We start from the raw sequence: 20,604 nt of genomic DNA, 5'->3' as shown, positions 1-20,604 counted from the left end.
GCTGCACATCTCCCTCCCTTATAGGATTTAGTTTAAAGCTCTCCTGATGAACTTTTTCATGTAGTGGTCAAACATCTGCTTCCCGTTCTTTGTGAGGTGCAGCTCATCATTTGTCAGTAGTCCATCTTCCAGGAAGCTTAGCTTGTGATCCCAGAATCTAAATCTCTCTTTACAGCACCACCATCATAGCTAGTTACTCACTTGAAGGATTTTTCTTTCCCTAACAGTTCCTCTTCCACGTACTGGCAGGATTGAGGAGAAGACTATCTGGGCCTCAGTGTTTTTTATTTTCCTCCCTAGAGCTTCAAAGTCTGATGTTATTTCAGGAAAGCTTCTCATGGCAGTTTCCACATGAAAGAGAAGGAAGGGGTATTTGTCAGTGGGTTGTACGAGTTGTGTGAACTTGCTAGTTATATCTTTAACCTTGGCACCAGGGAGAAAGCACACTTGGCGATTCTCTGGGTCATCATGACATACATATTTTTCCATCCCGTGCAAGAGGGAATCTCCCACAACTAGCACTCTTCTCCTTTTGTTGAAAATGTAATCAGAGCAAGTAGTTAGTCCAACTGGTTGAGGCTCCAATTAACATTGAAAAAATGTTGAAAATCAACAGAATTTTTATGTGAAATTACAGGTTTTAAATTTGGATGAAGACATGCAGTTTACTGTGCAGTCACTTATCAGCATCGCTTTCTAGTTTTCATTTTAAAGGTGTCAAATATGAAAAAGCATAAAAGTTGTCAAACAATGAATACTACCCACATGTAGAATATATAACTTTGAAAATAAATGTCACTATTGGACTGACATTCAAAGTAAAATATTAAAAATTGTAATGCAAAACATAACATTAGATGTCAAACATTTATATCATATCGGGTAAGATCCAATGCTTGTGTAAGCAGAAGTCTTTTTATGAAATATAGTATCCCCCCCCGCACTTCTCTCCACAGCAGCCAACCTATGTGTGCCCCAAATATGCTGTAGAGGGTCCTGAACTCCTCAGTACAAATTGGTGACCACAGGAGACGGGGGCATATCTGGTCTGCCAGCAGTTTCATTTTCTTGGTGAAACCATTAGTTACAATCCATAGTTAGTAAATATGTGAAATCTACAAAAGACCTAGCAAGTAAATACTCAAGATAAGCGTTTACGACAGAAATTTGTGGAGGAAATCCCTTTCTATTATAATTTGTGGCTGCATGAAATGGCAGGGGATCAGTGATAAGATCACACACCATTAAAAAGCAGAAGCTAAAAGCAAACATGGAAAGTGGATCCAAACTGGATGAGTGTTATCATCCTTGATATTCTCCTCTGTATAATTTTCCTGATCTACCTGTGCAGAAATGGCAAACCACACACACACACACACACACACACACACACACACACACAGGTGCTACTAGACTTATGGAACAAAACATACAGTCATGACACTTTTTTCCCCCAAGCAAATTGAAACTCATATAACTTCTTTTGGATACCTGACTTTCATTTTGATGGTGGTAGCGAATAGTTTATGAATGAAAAAACAAATCTTTTAGAAGCACATAGTGTGTGGCAGGACAGTAACTGTCCTTTCAAATATAAAGATCAAATCTATTTTCTCTTTTAAGGAAATCTCAAATGTATTTCCAGTCATCACCAATTCATTTCATTCTTGCATATTTCCTCTGGTAGTCACTCTACACAGAATGATAGAATTTCATAGAGTAAAAATGTGTGGGATTTTAGTTGAATTTCTGTGCTACCCTCTGGTTCTCCATTTAATAATCTCATATATCAGCATTATACATGTTATTAAACATTGCATGTTTAATAGCTAATGATCTTTAATTTACCTTATTTTATCTTTGATAAACCTTGTATTTGTCACAGGTGGTGTTGGCCTCACTTGTTTAGTTTTAGGCCTCTTTAACAGGAAGCTTCAACATGGCCAGGCAAAGGAACACTCATCAGGAAATTGCTGTTGCGGAACCCAAGATGAATCTCACTGTGGTCATAAGTCCAGAAATTACCTCAATAAGGACTACTGTGACTGCCACTTAACTCAGAAAAATGAAATAAAGGGCATGTCCACATTGGGTTCTGGTGGGGAAATGCCATTTCTGCAGGAAAATAGCCATCAGGAAACCGTAAAGGCAGAATCTAAGTACACAAGCCTAAAAATGCCACCCAGAAGTATCCAAAAGGAGAATGAACAGGTGAAAACTGATGAGAACTTGTGCCTTAACTGCAGACTGCTACAGACTTTTCCTCAAGGATCTTTTGGGAATAAAACCGGCCCGAGCCAAACAGAAGTCCCACACCAAAAGCATTTCCAAAGAAGAGCTAGAAGCCTCCAAAACTCTGGACAGTGGGAGAAAGATCCAATAATTACCAGATTAGAGGTGAATCCAAACTTCATTCAAGGTGAGTTTTCTTAAGGGAGAGGAAACAGGACAGTACTTTGCATTTATTGATGTTTCTTATGTTTGCAGAAATTGGGAAATATGATTTGATACTCCAATTACATTAGAAGAAAAGAACTGCCCTCTGAAAGGCCACGGATGTGAGGTGTGGGAATAATCCTTAATGTGGGAAGTAACTATGCAATTGGTATGATCTTTTGGTTCTAAAGCTCCTGCAGCCATGTGGGATAGATAGCTGCAACCATTTCATTGTTGTAACAAAAAGAGCACGTTCACATGGAGGCACAAACATTTCCTTATGTTCTGGGTCTCTGATAGCATCCAATGCAGATATTAGAAAGGCACTTGGAGATGTAGTATTAGAAGAAGAAAGAAAATTCAGGGTAACAGAGGTAGAGATTACTGATACCAGTGTGTACTGGAAAACCATACTTAGAAACATAGAAACAGAGTGAGTCAGAAAGGGTCTCCCAGGCCATCTAGTCTGATTCCTGGCTCTAGCCAGCTCCACTCATGACATACCTACAATGCGCATGTCTAGCCTGTCCTTGAAAACCCTCATTGATGGGGCCTTACACTGCAATGAGGTCACTCAGGGACTGTGTATAGAGAGAAAATAGTAGAGGGTTACGGTTAAAATCATGAGGGACCTCAACAAAGAGGTCTCCTTGTATAACCATTTCCTTTGCACTACTGCTATTTTTTAAATTAACCTTGGCTGCTGCCTCTGTAACCTGGTGATACATCCCAAGAGCAACCCATTGTTTCGAGTTCACACAGATTGACAACCTATGGTTTATACAACTCAATGACAAACCATGTGTTTTTCCTGGGTTGCTAATGGTTAACAAACCATGGTTTATTAGTCTGTCCAAATTCAGAAATCAACCCAGAGTTCAACAACTCATATGGGATAGGATGGGTTAGGATTCTAAAGGAACGATTAGGTGAAAATCAAGTGCAGAATTTCAGAGAACTGTGGCAAAAAGGAAGCCAAGCAAGAAAGAATGATCAACTCAACTATATCAAAGTGGCAGAAAAGTTAAAGGGCATGATGAACAAGCTGAGACCTTGGGCTTCCATAATGATAAGGTGTGTGTGTGTGCGTGCGTGCGTGTGTGTGAAGGGGGACAAATAGTCACAGTGGAATGCCGAAGGAGAGAGGCATTTTGGAGAGGATCAAGACCAGAGTTGGTGGTGAATAGCAACATAGTCCTGGGGTTCATTGATAACGCATAGAAAAGATAGTGGTGAATAAATGAAGAAAAAAGATCTTGTATGAAGGCAGTAAGAAAGGAGCTGTGTGGGGAAAGACTGACTATTTTGTGAAAATGAGGGATAATGCCAGGAGAGATGGCATAAAGGACTTGGGAAAGGAATAGTTAGGAAATGTGTCAGAAGAGGGCTGGATAGAGACAGCAAAGTAGGATAAAGAAGTAAAAGTTCAAAATTTCCATTTTACTGGCATAATACTGGCATACTTTATGCCAGTAAAGAGTAAAACAGAAGAGTTGTACCTCTGCAGTATAATAAATATATGATTTGTAGTACAGATAATTCTGGCCAAGAGCAAAGCTTTCTCAATTTCAATCTTTATTCAGTTACTTCTTATATAAAAAATGCTACCAGTATGAATTAATGTATTAGCCATGGGTTTCTAGTGTAAAAATATTTGCTGAGAGTGAAGGGATATCTAAGTATACTGCGTTTTCCTATAAGTATGAAATACCATTTTTCTTAACACTGATGGCATAGGTGTTCCAAACATCTGCTTAGTCTGTGTATGGAAATTTCCACTATATCTACTAAGTGCCAACCCTTCTTTCTAGCAGAAATCAGAAGTAACACATTCTGTGGAAGATACTCAAGGCCTGCATGTGTTTTGGCAAAAGAGAAGCTTGGAAAAAAAATAGCAAATGCATTGTGTCAATCTCTATCCAAAAGGGAAGGCAATGCCTGCTTAAAGTCTTATAGGGAACAGCATGCTATTACAGCAATAGGTGAACCAGAAGAGTCAAAGGAACACTGTTTGCAAGCAGTAATAGAAAGCCATAGATCTCAGTTGAATGATCAAAGTGGATTGACAACAAGAAGTAAAAATTTTATTCCACAGCAAGGCTACTTCCTTACCTGCAAATACTGTGTGAGCAATATCAAGGCTACCTAGCAGAAAAGAAACAGAACCATGGAAAAAATCTATGGCTGGGAAAAAAGCAGCATGAAGTTAAGAATGGAAGAGCAGGGGGTTTGCTGTATGAGTGATGAAGAGATGCCTTTATCACCAGCAATCAGGACAATGCTTCAGCCTGTCAGCTTTCATGTACCTGACCTAGCAAAAGTAAAAAAGGTCCCTGTGTCAACTGGTGCCTTCATTGAGGAGAGATCTCCTGAGAACAAAGGATAGGATGAGTGTATCCAAAGAAACCAATTGCTTATTCTGGCAAGGAAATCACTTAGACATTCAGTAGCAAAAAATAAGGAAAAGAAACCATCTGCCAGCCCCGTGGATCATGGTAAAAAAGAGAATGAACTCAATCAGAAACACAGAGTAAAAACTAAAAGACTAGATGCTGTAACTGGGAAATTAAATTTATATCCCTTTAGAAAAGCAAGAGTCCATCCTGAAAAATGCCTTCCTAAAGAAAACACAGAACAAAGTTCATGCTCTCCACATGTACAATTTCAAGATGCCTCCAGGCAGGCAGGAACAAGAACAAAACCAAAAAGGAAATCAGAATATTATGTGGCTGCCGAAGATACATTGGAGAACTGCAATGTGATTATTTACTCTAAAACAGTTGCTGAGAAACTGCCTGAACAAAGAACCACAAATGCAGTCCTATCAGTCTCTGGTCCTTTTAAGTCCATTTCTGCATTGTCAATTACTAAGGGCACCTCTCTAGCCAAGCATTTACAAATGCCAAGTTGCACCAGAAACTCACCTCCATTCTCAGCAAGTGGGATTTCAGGGTTGACTGGTTCTGTTACTGGTGTTTCATCTGACCACTCACCAAGCATTTCATAGGACAGACTGGATTCTAAAGAGTGTAAGGATGATGCTACAGAGACTTGTTTCTTGCCCTTTCATCAGAATTCTCTTGTGACTGCTTCAAAAAAAAAAAAAATCTAGCCCTGCTTTCACTTTTGTTAGCCAAGCAGACTTCCAAAAGCGAGGCACTGAAGATGATTTTCAGCCTCAGCAGATTAGTGCTACTGGAGAGCAAAGCTTGAGTCTAGACTGGCTAAAAAGGCAAAATGAACACCTAACTATGAGAGATGAACTGGAAGGACATGAAAGGGTAGGGCTGTCTGAATCTGCAGAGGGACATGTAGCTAGAATGGAGTCTCTTAGTCCTGAGGAATTACCACTATCGAATGGACATCTGATGCTCACAGAAAAGGACATAAGCAGGTCAAAATCTCCACACTTTTTGAACAATGCACTTGTGAATTCTTATGTCAATGAGTGTCTCACTGCAAAAGAAGGGCTTCAGACACCAGATGGAACCTATGATGTTGAGGAATATGAAAGAAAAACACAGCATATGAGAGTAGAATTAAAAGAATTGACTAAAATCCCAGATACACCAATTGACTTGGTGGGTCTGAATGAAGAAGGAGCACAAACTAGGGATATATGTGATAGTAAAAAATGCAAATGTAGAAGCATTGTCAATGTGACCATGATCTCTAATATAGCAAGTGTTCCTAGTTCTCCTGAAACTGGAAAAATATTCCTGGATAATTGTGAAATGAATAGCAATGTCCATATGGATATCAACAGTGATTTGCAAGAAGTTATGAACAATCAACTTGTTAAAGTTAATAGTGAACATACAGAAGGCAAAACACCAATAATAACGCACCAAGAGTGTTCTTTGTTACCAGAGTTTAAAGATGAAAGTTATGAACAGGGGGATGAGATGTCTTACAATACAATGATAGCTGAAATGTCTGTTCCCAAAGTTACATTTTCTTCCACATCTCCTGAATCTGGTAAAGAACTGACCTTACAGGTGGAAAAAGGGAGAACTGAGCTTTCAAACAACAGTTACTCTTTAGCTCTTTTCAAAGACAAAAAACACTTTTCAATATGAAAATGCAGACTTCATAATCATAACAGACTTTTCAAAAAGTCACAGCAATATTTGAAGGAAAAACAGGAGTAGGTGAAAGAGCAGAACAGAAAATGTGTTTAGTTATTCAGTGGAACTGTGGTTATAACATGAAGTAAACTCTATGAATAACACATCTACCATAGATTTTAACTGCCTCCCAGATAAGCTAAAATGGTGAAATACAGCATAGGTATAGTTTAGCTACACAGAGAAATATGCAAAAGAATTCAGCCCCCTTTTTCTTTCCCAGGTAACTATTGTTACTATAGAAGAGTATGTATTTTTCGTTTGGAAAATATCATAGGAAAATGGTTCTTTCAATCAATTTATATGCAGCAAAACACTTTGCTAAGCAGTATCTTATGTGGCAATATTAGCAATTGTTAATTGACTACTACAATATTATAAGCAATTGTGCAATATAAGGTTGTATAAAATGATGTATAATTGAACAGATTTTAATATATGTATTCAAGTTTGCCTCTTTTCTTTTTCTTTTGGCAAGCTATACTACAAGCTTCAAAAAACCTTTCTTGTTTCTTGCCAACCAGGAAGGACCAAGTTGGGAAGCTAAAATGATTTTTTTTCTTATTATTGTAGCAACTTGAACCTGCCAGAGGGCAGAAGACAGAAGGAAATGATCCTTTAGATGTCACCACTGCCCTTCTCCTTGCACCTTGATAGAAAGTTGCATAACTTGTATAATTATAATTGTTTTTGTTTTAAATGAAGAAGTGAAAGAGAATGCGTAGAAAAATAATATTTGTCTCTTTAAGTGGGTGGCTGCTGTTTTGAACAAAAGCTATTTTAAGTGCTTTAACCACTAAATGATGCTATCTATTTCACTTCTCTCCCTAACCCACCACACCACTTCCAAATCTGTAAATTCTTTGCCAAATAATACATCAAAGATTTTAGTCAAATCCAAGAAACTCTTCATTGTAGTTATTCTTAATTTGAAGTTTTACAAAATAAATATCTCATTATCAGCAATCTAGGATTGATCTCTTGAGCAACACAATATACTATCATCTGGGTTAGCATTTCTTTTTGCAAAAAAAGAATAGTGGGCTGCTTAAAGATGGAGATATGACAGTGGCATTTTACAGACTATGCAGAAAGAAAAGAACTGACAGTTGCACTAATCTGGGTTGCTTTCTCTCTTCTGGTTAAATCAATTTGATCCATGATAAGTCACTCAACATGTAAGTTGTCAACTTTCTATGCTGTCCTTCCTTCTATGTGTACAGAGATTTAGCAGATGAAAGACTTTCTGGCATGGAGATTGGTAGTAAGAAAACTTTCAACTGTTTGACTTCAGTATGAGACAACTGGTTAAGAAATAGGAGAAGGGCCAGCAAAAAGCCCCTGTTGCCAAATTTTGCATCTCATAGGTGAAATTATCCCAGGCCTGTGAATAGCACTGGGTGTATGGGTCTGTGTAAATAATGATTCTGTACTTTAATCTCAGGTTATGTACAGAGCATGTGAAAAGTCCTCCGAGGTATAGCTTGAAAAAAAAAGGAAAAAAAAACTTTGTTGTACCAGAATAAATTCAACAACAAACCTGTCTGAACCCTTATTCCTTGCCAGCTGTGCAAGAGAGAGAGCACAGTGCACTGTGTTAACCAGATGCATTGCCTGAGAGCCAGTGGCATGGGATAATAAAATAAATGGCTTAAGCAAGTGACTCAAACAGCATGCTACATGGGAAAGCATGGCATTCTCCCTCCAAAATGATTTACCACACAGGCATCATTGTTATTATCCTCATGTAGAATGTAGAAAAAGCACATCCTAATTCCATTTGATCATGCCCATTTTGTCCATTCCCTGAATGGAGAACTTCAAACTGCTTTCTCAGATCTAATTCCTGAAGATCTTTGCATCACATAAAATCACCTAGAAGGAGGTCAGGTGGCAGCCCAAGGGTATTACAAAAACAAAACAGTATATTTTGGAACTGCTTGGGTCTTCTTTTCATGTAGAAATAGAAGCCACCAACACTTTAAATGAAGATTTGAAGAAGTGCTACTGCTCCAGAATATACCCCTACCATGCACAACAAAGCCAAGATATTATTCACCCTCCGGATGTCCTAAATGCATTACAGGGTGACTATTAAGTATCAATATGAATCCGTGCTAGCGAAAGTTGAAGGCAGAGAAAGAAAAGGAAAAGTTGGATTAACTCCATTTGGGAAATCACAGTCTTGAATTTAGAAGAGCTGAGCAGTGCTGTCATAGATATGACATTTTGGAGAACATTATTCACAGGGTCAGCATAAATCAGAAATGACTTGAAAACTCAGACACTTGGGAAATGAGAAGTCATTCTGGTTTGCATGGGCCTAGAGTGAATCCAGGAAACACTTAACTGCTCCGCAACTTTTTTTTTACTCAGTGCTACTACACAGTCAAGTCATGACCCCCAGGACCAAAATTACACACCAGTAAGAGAGTCTTCCCTCTCATCCTTCTCTACCCTCTCCATTTGGCAGTAGTTGAATAAACAATCTTCTGCTCCTTCCTTGTTTTCTAATGATGCCTCTCTTTGTTGGAAGAAATCTACAGTCCCAAAGGACACATTCCAGAGCAGGGCTCACATCAAGAGAGCTCACATGGTTGGGCACTTCCCATGAGACCTATGCCTGAGTCCACGGAGAAGACTCCCCTGGATTTAAAACCCTATACTCTTCACCATAGTGACCTGCCTGATCTCATGCATCATACTCTGGTCCAGACAACCCTGGAAAAATAGGAGCAGTAGATGCTCACTGCATCTCTCCCTGTCAGCAGATTGTAACTATGATGGGGGAGGAAGCTAACAAGAGCAGTGGGGAAACAGAGTCACTGAAGGAGAAGGCCCATTGAGGGTGCCTTGCCCAAGGGCCCACACATGCCTGAATGCTGCTGTTCCAGAGAGGGGTACTTCAGAACGCTGGAAGGGAGAGAAAGATTTTTGTTGTTGTTGTTGGCTTTAAAACAGCTACTGCTTGTTTGGGCATTTGTGTGTGGTTCTTTCATCTCTCTGTTTATTGCTACTTCTCCATTCCTGTGTGACAGAAAGGGCTTCCTTTGCATGTAGCAGGGAATAATTTGTCATGCACCTCTTCCCTGGAGGATGATCAGATTGTACAAGCACCAGATGGCCTGGATTTTCTTCCAGATTTTCTGTGGTTTTCAATGCTTTCAGTGGCTCAGGCTGGATGAATCTGTTGTGGGAAGGGAGCAGAAGTGGTTTTGATTTGGTTTGTTCCCTTTCTGCCAGTCCCTTTGACTATGTTTAGGTGACTGGCATACCAGTGTGTCAGCTGTCCACAAAATTGTCATTGGAAAAAGCCAATGATATGTCCTGCTAGTCGATCAGATACTCAAATCTTTCTTGGAACAAAATTAACAAAAAGATCTGTCCCAAATTCCAGCAGCAGCTTTTTGAAGTCACATGGGACGAGCCTTATCATTAGACAGAGTGAAGCAACTGATTTCAAAGGCCCCAAAGTGGTAATTCTTTTGATTGTGGTTGTTGTGGCTCTATGTTCATTCCCAGGCAGAAGTGCTTGAGAGACTTTTGCCTCATGAGCCAAAGGAACTTGCTTGAGCCTTGGATACAATGCCCCTTGACTTGGGCAGAAGCAGTCTGTCTGCTGCTCATGCCACTGGCAGCAAAATGTCTTGGGCCCGCCTGCACTCTTGTGCTCCTTGTTACGCAAAAGTACTGAAATCAAAACCATGGGTTTCAGTTGAGGTGTTGGATGTTTATTCAGATTTTCTAAAAGACTCCTCCTCAGATTTCTTACAAAACAAAGAAAATATGTGTAACAAAACCAGTTAGCACTCTTACATTTACTAGAAACCATCACTTGCACTCATTAGTAAGCAATATTGTACAATATAGTTGTGATATAAACTAATGCACAGGTAGTTCTGCTTGTTATTCTCTATCAAGGAGCATTGGAAAAATTGGATCCACCTACCTCTGGACAAGCATTCCAGCCCCTCATTAGCAATGATGAGATTGGCTTGGGAATTGAATAGCCTATCGGAGGCCTGATATGATGATAGGCCATATCTGCTGCTGCTGCAGCTGTAAATAAGAAAATTATGACAATTATGACAATTTGTATTTTTTCAACTTCTATATTTTGCAATTCCTTTCTTTTAGTTTCTTTTAGTTAAAAATTTTAAATCCTTTCATTGTATATATTTCTTCTGTAACACTCGTATTTTCCTTTCCAAATTTTCTACCCATTTAATCTTCTTTTTAAATTATATGCCTCCTTAATACTTATTCCCCCAGCATCCTCCATTGTGTTGCACACTAAACCTTCGTCACAACTTTCTCTATCACTCATTTCCCAGATTTCTTTCAATTCTTTCTCCATTTTGTCTAATATATACCTATATTGTAAAATGTTACTATCTATCCTCCATGTTTTAACTTCTTTATAATCCCATTTCATTCTAAAATCCATATTAACCAAAGCATGATCTGCCACTTTCATCACACCAATATCTGATTTATGCACTCTAGAAAACAAACCACTAGCCACAAATATATATATAATCTATTCTAAAATATGCTTTATGAACTGAATATAAAAAGTAAACATTTTTCTTCTCCATTTATCTCTCTCCATATATCATTCAGTCCATTTTTATCATTTTGCTCTATATTGTAATATTATCTTCTTTCCTCTTTAATAGGGTTTAGCTTATCATTTATTTTATTCATCACCATATTAAAAACTCCAGCCATTATTATAATTCCTTTCTTTATCATTTACAAATCCTCCAATTCTTCAAACGCTTGTTTTTAAAAATATATTTGATTATCATTTGGTGAATAGATACTAACTAATGTATAGTCTTCTCTCATTTCACCCTGTAAAGTAAAAAAAAAAATCTTCCACTTTCATCTGTCTTCACGCTCTGTATCTTAAATTCAGCTTTCTTAGAAATAATTTCTAATAAATAATGATTTTGAGCTTCCAAAAGCTTTTGCATAAAATTGATCCTGATCCTTTAAGTTCATTAACACCACCCATTTTATGAATTTTCTGTAAAATTACAATGTCTACCTTTTCTTTCTTTATCATTGTTTTGATTTATTTCCTTTTAATTACATTCCCTAGGCCTTTAACACTCAAAGATGAGTTTTAATCATATCATTTTAAGAACATGTGTCTTTGCTGGTCCCTTGGTTTTTCCCATAAATCTACATAGGTTAGGAAAATAAAGAAAAACTTTTCCATGATACAAATTCCCTATCCAACATTCCTTTACCCCCAAACATACCTATATTTTCCCCTTCTTCTACCAAAGAGATTTCCTCCTGGGCACCAACATGATCCTTAGCAAAGGGAGGGGGGATGAACCCCCAATCATTTTGGCTTTCAATGTTCAAAGTACAACACCTCTATCATATTGTTAACTAATCCCAATTAATCCCAATATTCTTGCATTCTTGATCTACAACCCCATATATACCTCATAATATCTCTGTTCCCTATATCTGCTTAGGAACTATCCCCACAAAGAAAGGTTCCCCCAGTGCTCTCTCTCCCCCCGCAGTCTCCCTCTGCCATCTATCTCTATCTTATGATAGAGGTAGGTTGCAGTTAGTCCTTTACAGATTTCAATTAATCATAGTAAATTACAGATGTAATGGCTTAGCTTACCTCTATCTAGAGATAAATATAGCACTTACCTTCTGGTACAGAAACAAAAAGCTTACACACACACACACACACACACACACACCAGTTCTGTGCTGCAAATTACACCACATCTAGCTCTGGAATGAGGTATGAAGGGTCTAGTTCAGTTGAAAGCTTTGTATTTGTCTTAGCATTATTTGCTGCACAAATGTTCTAGTGGGCTTCACTATGCAACTATTGTGAATAGTGTATCATATCTAAGAAGGAATCTGGAATTTGCATAGCCATAGTCTATGGCCCTTTGGTCTTGCTTCCAAAAGCCAACTGACCTTTTTACAGCTACCTGGTGATGCCCATTTTGAATGGAAGCTACGCCAACATTCCAAATGGTTTAATCTTTCAGATTTAGACAAGTCATTAAGTGTAATTCATCTTCACAATGGATCTTTAACTACCTAATAAAGTCTGTATCTGACTGATAAACACCATTGCAGCAGTCACATTAGTGGCTAAATAATGAGTTCTTCCATTTTATTTTTATTATGTCTGCATTATAAAACCCCAACAGTTTCTCTTCCACATCACCTATTCACTCTTTTATTCTTTTTAATGTGCTTGTTTTCCACCATCCCATCTGGCTTCTTGTGTTATTTTAACATGTTGAAAAATCATCATGGCTTGGTACTTCTAAGCCAATTGTGCATGGGCACATTCACACTCATACACAGACACACACACACATAAAAGCCCAGTAAAATAAACCAACCAAAATTGTATATTTTGGAAAAAATAAGAAAGAAAAAGAAAGAAATGAAAATCATTGGATTAGTAAAATGACATAATTCCAAAACTGCAAAATAATTGTGAATCTAGATTTAATAAGAACTCAAGAGGAACAGGAAGAATGGACTTTCTTTCTTTCTTTCTTTCTTTCTTTCTTTCTTTCTTTCTTTCTTGCCTTTGCCAACAAAGTAGGAAAACACACAGTCAATAATATATAACTTTAATTGCATGAGATGAATAATGACTTTCAGAAGCTTAGCACCCCAGCTGCCTCAAATGGAGAAATGGAATGGATAGCTGTTGCTCAGGCCAAGTGAAAATCAGTGGATTCATGGTTAGAATAGGAAGGTTCAGAGGAATTCTTCAGGCTGCAAGCTTGTTGGTGTGTAGAAAGCACCTGGTTGTTAACAGTTAGTAATAACAAGTAAGAACTTGAGAAAACTTTCAGAAGATAGAGGTGATAAACTGGGGGCTGGGAGAGACATCCCTGCCCTTTTTTGGAAACTTTCGTTCCCTTACATTCATGCCACAAGTTTCCTTGATATCTGCAGTACATCCCTTTCTCAGCCACTGCACTGCTTCATGACCCAGTACCTGTAACCAACTGTATTTTTAGTAACATCTGCAGGTTGAAAGTCAGAGCCATCCAGCTGCTTCTAAAATAGCAGAAGAATCCATATCCCTCAGCAATAAGCTATATTCAAATAAATTGTAAAGGACCTTTACAATTAAGTGCAGATATATTTTGAATTGGCAAACCTCACTGTGTATTCTTCATTGTAGATCTGGCACTGAGCAGGGGTTTAGATTAGAGGACTTCAAAAGTTCACCTCTAAAATCTAATGATTAATGAATTAGAACAGGTGGATAATATAAACATAGAAACAAAGCGAGTCAGAAGGGGCCTCCCAGGCCATCTAGTCTGTTCCCCGGCTCTAGCCGGCTCTGCTCAGAACATGCCCACCATGTGCATGTCTAGTCTATCTTTGAACACCCTCACCAATGGGACCTCAACCACCTCCCATGGAAGCCCGTTCCATACCGTCGGGGTCCTAACTGTCAGGAAGTATTTCCTGGCATCCAAATTGACCCTTGGTTCCCTGAGCTTTGCTCAGTTGGAGCATGTCCTGCCCTCCTCTGCAGGTGAGAACAATAATCCCATTCCATGCACAACTTTGGCATTGAACTAGGGATAAACAAATCTGACAAATTCAGTTTCTTTCAGATTCTCATTTTTCCACTTAAATTTGATTTATCTTGAGCTTGAAAAATTTCCACATGAAAATCTTTATGCATTTGTTGCACATTTCTCTTAAGACCTGCATTTTTGTACAAATGTTTACCTAAGTGACACATAGGTGCCGGCATTTTTCTTTCCAAAATAATAAATTTTTGAACATTGCTTTCATGAATATATGTATTTCTGTGTGAATTTTCCCCTAATATAAACATTTTTACATATTTTTGATTGGAGAATACAATGAAAAATTTGGACATAAACAAAAATAACTGAGTTTCAGTATGCATGCTGATTCAAACATGTGAATTTAGGTGCATATGTGAATTGCGCAATTTTTGCTGAACCATTCCTGCTCTGAAATAGCAATTTCAGAGTAGAAAAAATATAAAAATCTAGTAAGTTTAAAACATGTCCAGCATCTAATATATCTGGGCTAAAAGTTAGTGTTTAATTCTTCAGTTGTCTGTATAATTCATTTTCCTGGATGAAACATGATTGATTTAAATAAGTACTGCAGTTAACTGCAATAGACAGGTTTTACATTTTCATGTGAAAACTGAAAGGCCACAATGCAAAAACAAAAAAAATGAATGGATAACTAACTAACTAAATAAATAGATAGATTGATAGAATTAATATAAAAGCTAGGTTAAAGTTATGCAAAGCAGCTATTTTATCAGGGAGATTACACTTGATATTAATTTACCATGCATCTTACCTGGCTTGAGGTGAGCAAATGGAATTTCTCCTGTTAACAGTTCCCAGAGACATAAAGCATAGCTGAAAACATCAGCTTTTATAGTGTATCGAGTACACTGTGTGAATACCTCAGGGGCCATCCAGCGCAGGTTCTGTACATCAAGACACCAGTCATGCAATAATTTTACGTTTGTTTCTTCACAGGACAGCATATCTCTCCTCCATTTTTATATCTGTTTGCTTTCTCGAATACGCTAACAAAATGATTCTATTAATACAGGAGCAACAGGTTGTTTACATATTAAAACTACTTGATGCAGCACATTGCCAAGTCTTTTGTTGTGCCTTCAACACAATAAGTGCATATATACACCAGGACACTCTTCAGTGTTTTTTCTTTCCTTCATCGCAAAAAAGGAAGTAAGGCACACTTTAATGATTAATGCACCAATGTATTTGAACAGCAGTGACATGGTCTGCATAATGAATATATAACTAGTAAGACTATATAAGACAATCTATATGCCTTGTCCTCTTGTATATTTTGAGGGATGCAGGTGGCGCAGTGGTTTAAACTGCTGTGCTGCTGGGCTGGTTGATCGAAAGGTTGCCGGTTCGAATCTGCACAATGGGGTGAGTTCCCATTGCTCCATCCCAGCTCCTGCCAACCTTGCAGTTCGAAAGCATGCAAATGCAAGTAGATAAAAAGGTACCACTTTGGTGGGAAGGTAACAGCGGTCCGTGCACTTCGGTGTTTAGTCATGCTGGCCACATGACCACGGAGACTGTCTGAGGACAAATGCTGGCTCCCTCGGCTAGGAAATGGAGATAAGCACTGCCCCCTAGAGTCAAGCATGACTGGACATAATGTCAAGGGGAAACCTTTACCTTTACCTTGTATATTTGGCTTGTTTGATCCCAACTCCTTCGTTGGTACAGCTGCTATTGAGGTGGTTTTGAGGGGGGTGAAGTGGTGGCAGTCATGGAGAGCCACAATATTCTGGGTGAGTGCCAGCTGCCTGGTCATTGGCAGTTAAATTTCACATAATGCCTTGGGGCTGTATGTAATGGATATTGTTGCTAATCAAAATGGATGGTAACACAACCTTGCACTTACTAAAAGGGGTGCTCAGAGAAGTGGTCCTTGCCATGACTTACAGCTGCCAGAGGATGCTGTATGCTGATACTGGGCCAGAGTATGATTGTTACTCATAGTAGCAACTTTGAGCATAGGAAAGACTCAATTACTGTCATACAAACCTTGTTTCTACAGAATGCTTTTTAAAATAGGCTTTTGAAAGGCTAGCATGAAAGTTTTAGCAGTTCTCAATGAGAACTGTACCCCCAAGGCTACTCAAACATCAATTAAGAAATACCTTCAAGGGCTTATCTGCATGTCAACCTTGTTACTGTCCAGGTAAAGGTAGAATGGACAAAGTCAGAGAAGGCCAATCTAGTAGAGCATTCTGCAATGAACTAGCTAGCAAGCAAGTCCAAGTGAGAAGTTTCAGTAGCGGACAGAAAATATTCCCAGCCAAAGAAGTGGCTTCTTTGGCATGTGTTGATGCAGCTGCTTTCTTTGGACAGAGGTAGGTGATAATACTCAGACTAAATCCTAACATTATTTTTAAAGCCACTAGTGCAAGACTGACTGTGGACTCAGTTGCTGATACTCATGCTCAACTCACACTCAAACAGCACATCTGATGTCAGGAATTGTGGGCAGTGAATGACTATCAGCAATCAGAAAAGAGGAGGTCTTCCACTAGGTGACAAGCACTTCTGGACAGAGGTGCACAGAGATGCAACAAAGTTCATAAAATATAATGAGAAGCTATTGCTATGCTTACAGTTGGAAGAAAGTAAAACTGGTGCAGAGGAGAAAGTAGTCTTAAGCCTGGATGGTTGCTGGTAAAATGAACAAGACCATGAAGCTACAATTCCCAATAAATGCTCCTGAGTACATCCAGGTATTACAGATGAAACTTGTGAGGACTCTCCCATTGCATGCCACATGTTCTAATCCAAAATTCTTATTAGAACAGATCCACTAAAATGAAGGCCACTTCTGGATGAACTCAGAATGCAATGTTTTTCTCTCTGCTAGAGACTGGTTTCTCCTCGTATTGCAGATAGTTTTGGGAAGGGGACTTTTCACAGGTGCCTTCCTTAAAGAATTCTACACAGAGAAACATTTTTTTCCCCCTGAAAGTTCTTCATAGAGACTCAGAAACAACATTTGCTTACAATTCAAACTCACAGGGGCTGGGAAGTTCACCAAGCAATAGTTTAAAGTTGATTCTGAGGTAAAAAGTAAAGGTTTCCCCATGACATTAAAGTCCAGTCATTTCTTAATCTTGGGGGCGGTGCTCATCTCTGTTTCCTAGCTGAGGGAGCCACTGTTTGCCCGCAGACAGTTTCTGTGGTCATGCGGCCCGCATGACTAAACACTGAGGTGCACGGAACACTGTTACCTTCCCACCGTAGTGATACCTTTTTATCTACTTGCATTTGCATGCTTTCGAACTGCAAGGTTGGCAGGAGCTGGGATGCAGCAACAGGAACTCACCCCATTGTGCAGATTTGAACTGGCGACCTTTTGTTCAACCAGCCCAGCAGCACAGCAGTTTAAACCACTGTACCACCCGCAGTCCCTGGAAATGCAAACTGGAAACTCATTTCTGAGCACACAGCAGAAAGAACATTTTGTACCTACTAATCTTTGTTGTTCTAAAGCCATCTACAACAAACAGCATACAACTATCATTATCCAATAGCAATCACACTGGCAAAGAAAATTCTAATATTACATGCTTCTATCTGGGTTTCACGTACTTTTGATAGTAACATTGTATATCAAGGAAGGGGGAGAGAGAGAGACAGAGAGAGATTGAGAGAGAGAATGAGAGAAACAAACCCCTGGTTGTTTTGTCATATTGTCTTCATCCAGAGATTGTAGAAACCTGGATTCTGAGGGAAAGGGAAAAGTGGCAGGAGAGACATTAAGATAAATAGTAATGACTACAATGAAAACAAAGTAATAAAAGAAAAACATCAGCTTTCCACTATCTGCTGTTTGCTACATGTGTTGGACTGCAGCTTCCATAATGGCTGGGAATTAATCTAGGACCTCTGGAGGGCACCAGGATGGGTTATATCATTTCCCATGTGTTTTATCATTGGTTTTATGAAATTTATTTATATTGTCTATTTTGCCCCAATGACTTTGGCAGTAGGTTGACTATTAAATTGAGTAAATGATCATGATCATGATTTTTGTAAAAGATTGCCAACCCCTACTCTAGGGGGGTTACAAGTAAGACAAGATGGGATCAAGATGGAAATTTAATGTCAGCAATTTCCTAAAGAATAATGAATAACTTTAGTTGGAGAACTTCTGTGTGCCTCCTAGAAACCTTATGTTGCCTGAGAAAGTGAGGAAGAATTTATCTACTTAACCTATGACAGTAATTCAATTAAAAATCTAAGGCTAAAAGGCTCAAGACTGTACTACCTTGGTGCATTACCATCAGGGTACCCAATCACATTAAGTCCATCATTCTCCTCTAGAAGATGGGAAAATATACCATAACCTCTCTAATTCCCCAAATTCTTACCTCCAAAATCAGCAACAACAGCATGACCATCTTCATACAGAAGAATATTGTGACTGTAGAGAAAAAGAGCTCTTAGATCAGGCAACTGTATGGCACAGTTTGTAAAACAGATTGTACATTATGGTCAACAGATCAGGGCTGTTTTCTGTGATTTCTTATAGTCTGAAATATAGTCTAAGGTTTAATCAAATAGCCTTCACCCATATCTTACACTTGTTAGAACATAGCTCCATATTTTAAAAAAGATAGAAGAAAGACATTTTGACAGTTTAGTAAATCCAAATGTCAGAGTCATTGTGTATTAAAGCAACAAATACATCATCTAATTAGTGGAAGATCATCTGTAACAGGTTTACTAATTATGTGACAGCATTACCTAGAAGAAATGAAAATGATGACATTTGGAACTGAACCCAGTGATAACCGTTCAATAAAATCAGAAGGACTGATTATCCTCTCAGTTCAGGTACACTCAGTTGAAGTGGGCCTCTCCTAATTTACAGTGGCATAAATGAGCATAGGGAAAGGCCCACAAAATCCCATGTGTAAGCAGCCTACTCCCTATAACTGTAAAAGTCTCATAAGTCTCACTGCCACACACGGTGGCAGTGGTAGACCACCGGGCATCTTTTGGGCCTTGCACAGCAGCTGTATCAGGGGTCAGAGCCTGTCATTAGCAGTTGGGTGAGGAACTTCCTGTTCCAAGGGTTGCTCTGAGTACCCTGGACTCTAAGATGCAACTTGGAATCTGAGAAGCAGAGTTTCTCCAGACTTCCCAAGAGGTCAGCAACTGGCTCCACTCCTATGGCCTAGGAAATAAGGGAGACTGAGGCTGAAGCTGAGTGATCACAAGGTCCTGCTGACAAGATGTCTTTGGCACTTGGGCTTGGCAATATCTACAGACAGCCTGGTGATACAAAAGGACAGCTTGCAAATAGTTGATGCAGACTGAAGGAACACATCAGCACTGAGCATCTTGCAGCAGGCAATGGCAAGCACCTGGCAGGCTGGATCCCCTGCTTCCCAGCAGCAGGGGATTCTAGGCTGTAATGATCACATCTTCAGCCAAATTGCACGTGTTATCTTCTTCCTTTACCTGCCACAAAGAGCTGGGAACCAGTGACTGATCTATAGGGATCCTGGATGAAGTCCTGTGGCAGAGGATTTGGGGATGTAAAGCCCAATTCACATTACTGCACAGGATTCCAACCCAGAGCAGCAGACTGGAGTCGGCGTTGGCCAGATCCATTAAACCAACAGTAAGAGAAGCACTATCAGAAGATGCTGCCCTGAGCCAAACCCTTCCTTTCCTGCCCTAGACTCCAAAACACCTGACAATCCTTTACATTGCAGATCTTTACTGGCACTTCACAGCTAACCAGACAATGCTCTATCAGGCTGAATGATATTCCCTGCTCATTTAAAGAGTGCATGATGGTTGAGCCTAAACTGGGGACTTCTCCCCTTACACTAAAGCTGCAGGCTCCACTGTCAGGGTGGCTCCTGCTGCTGGAAAGCCAGCTGGAGAGACCTGCCAAAGCCCTCTAACTCGTCTCTCCTGACACTTTGTCAGAGATTAGACAACACCTCTGCTCCCCCTACGGTCTCCTTGAAAGCTTGTCTGTTCTCACAGCCTGGGAAACTTTTTTAGTTTAGTTTAGTTTAGTTTAGTTTAGTTTAGTTTAGTTTAGTTTATTATTTTATTTTTTTGTATTTTATTTATTTGATGAATTTTTTTGTATTTTATATGAGATTTTAATGATTGTAAGCTGCCCCAAGGCTCATGCGATGGGGTGGCATATATGTTGTTTAAATAAATAAATAAATAAATAAAATAAGAAAGATATTTTGGGCTAATTTTCATTTGAAGTCTTGATTTAATTTGATAGTTGCCATCATACATTCTTCTGAATTCTGTTGCTTTCCACTGTGTACAAGAAAGCTCACAATGTTAAGAAGGATTTACATAAATCACAATGAAAAGTGATCCATGTGATATTTACAATCATTTCAGTATCCCTGTTGAGAAGAACCTTGAGAATTAATCTGGCATTAATTAGAACCTTCACT

The 20,604-nt window shown here is 38.9% G+C and overlaps 1 protein-coding gene across 2 annotated transcripts in view; it reads right to left on the bottom strand.

Moving 5' to 3' along the window:
* The window catches only part of LOC123028671 (serine/threonine-protein kinase TNNI3K), a 133,991-nt gene that overhangs the window by 26,650 nt on the left and 86,737 nt on the right, over nucleotides 1-20,604 (bottom strand). For both annotated transcript variants that reach the window (XM_044440811.1, XM_044440821.1), the window contains 4 exons: nucleotides 18,535-18,587; nucleotides 17,835-17,887; nucleotides 14,937-15,069; nucleotides 10,513-10,622 (listed from right to left, as the gene is read on the bottom strand). In XM_044440811.1, the coding sequence (XP_044296746.1) occupies nucleotides 10,513-10,622; nucleotides 14,937-15,069; nucleotides 17,835-17,887; nucleotides 18,535-18,587 (349 nt within the window). The remainder of the gene's footprint in view (nucleotides 1-10,512; nucleotides 10,623-14,936; nucleotides 15,070-17,834; nucleotides 17,888-18,534; nucleotides 18,588-20,604) is intronic.

This window comes from Varanus komodoensis, unplaced genomic scaffold (assembly GCF_004798865.1).
Source record: "Varanus komodoensis strain SLA01 unplaced genomic scaffold, ASM479886v1 scaffold1, whole genome shotgun sequence".
In the NCBI taxonomy this organism is placed as follows: Eukaryota; Metazoa; Chordata; class Lepidosauria; order Squamata; family Varanidae; genus Varanus; species Varanus komodoensis.
The sequence above is the reverse complement of the archived record's forward strand: the minus strand, read 5'-3'. Positions and strand labels throughout refer to the sequence as shown.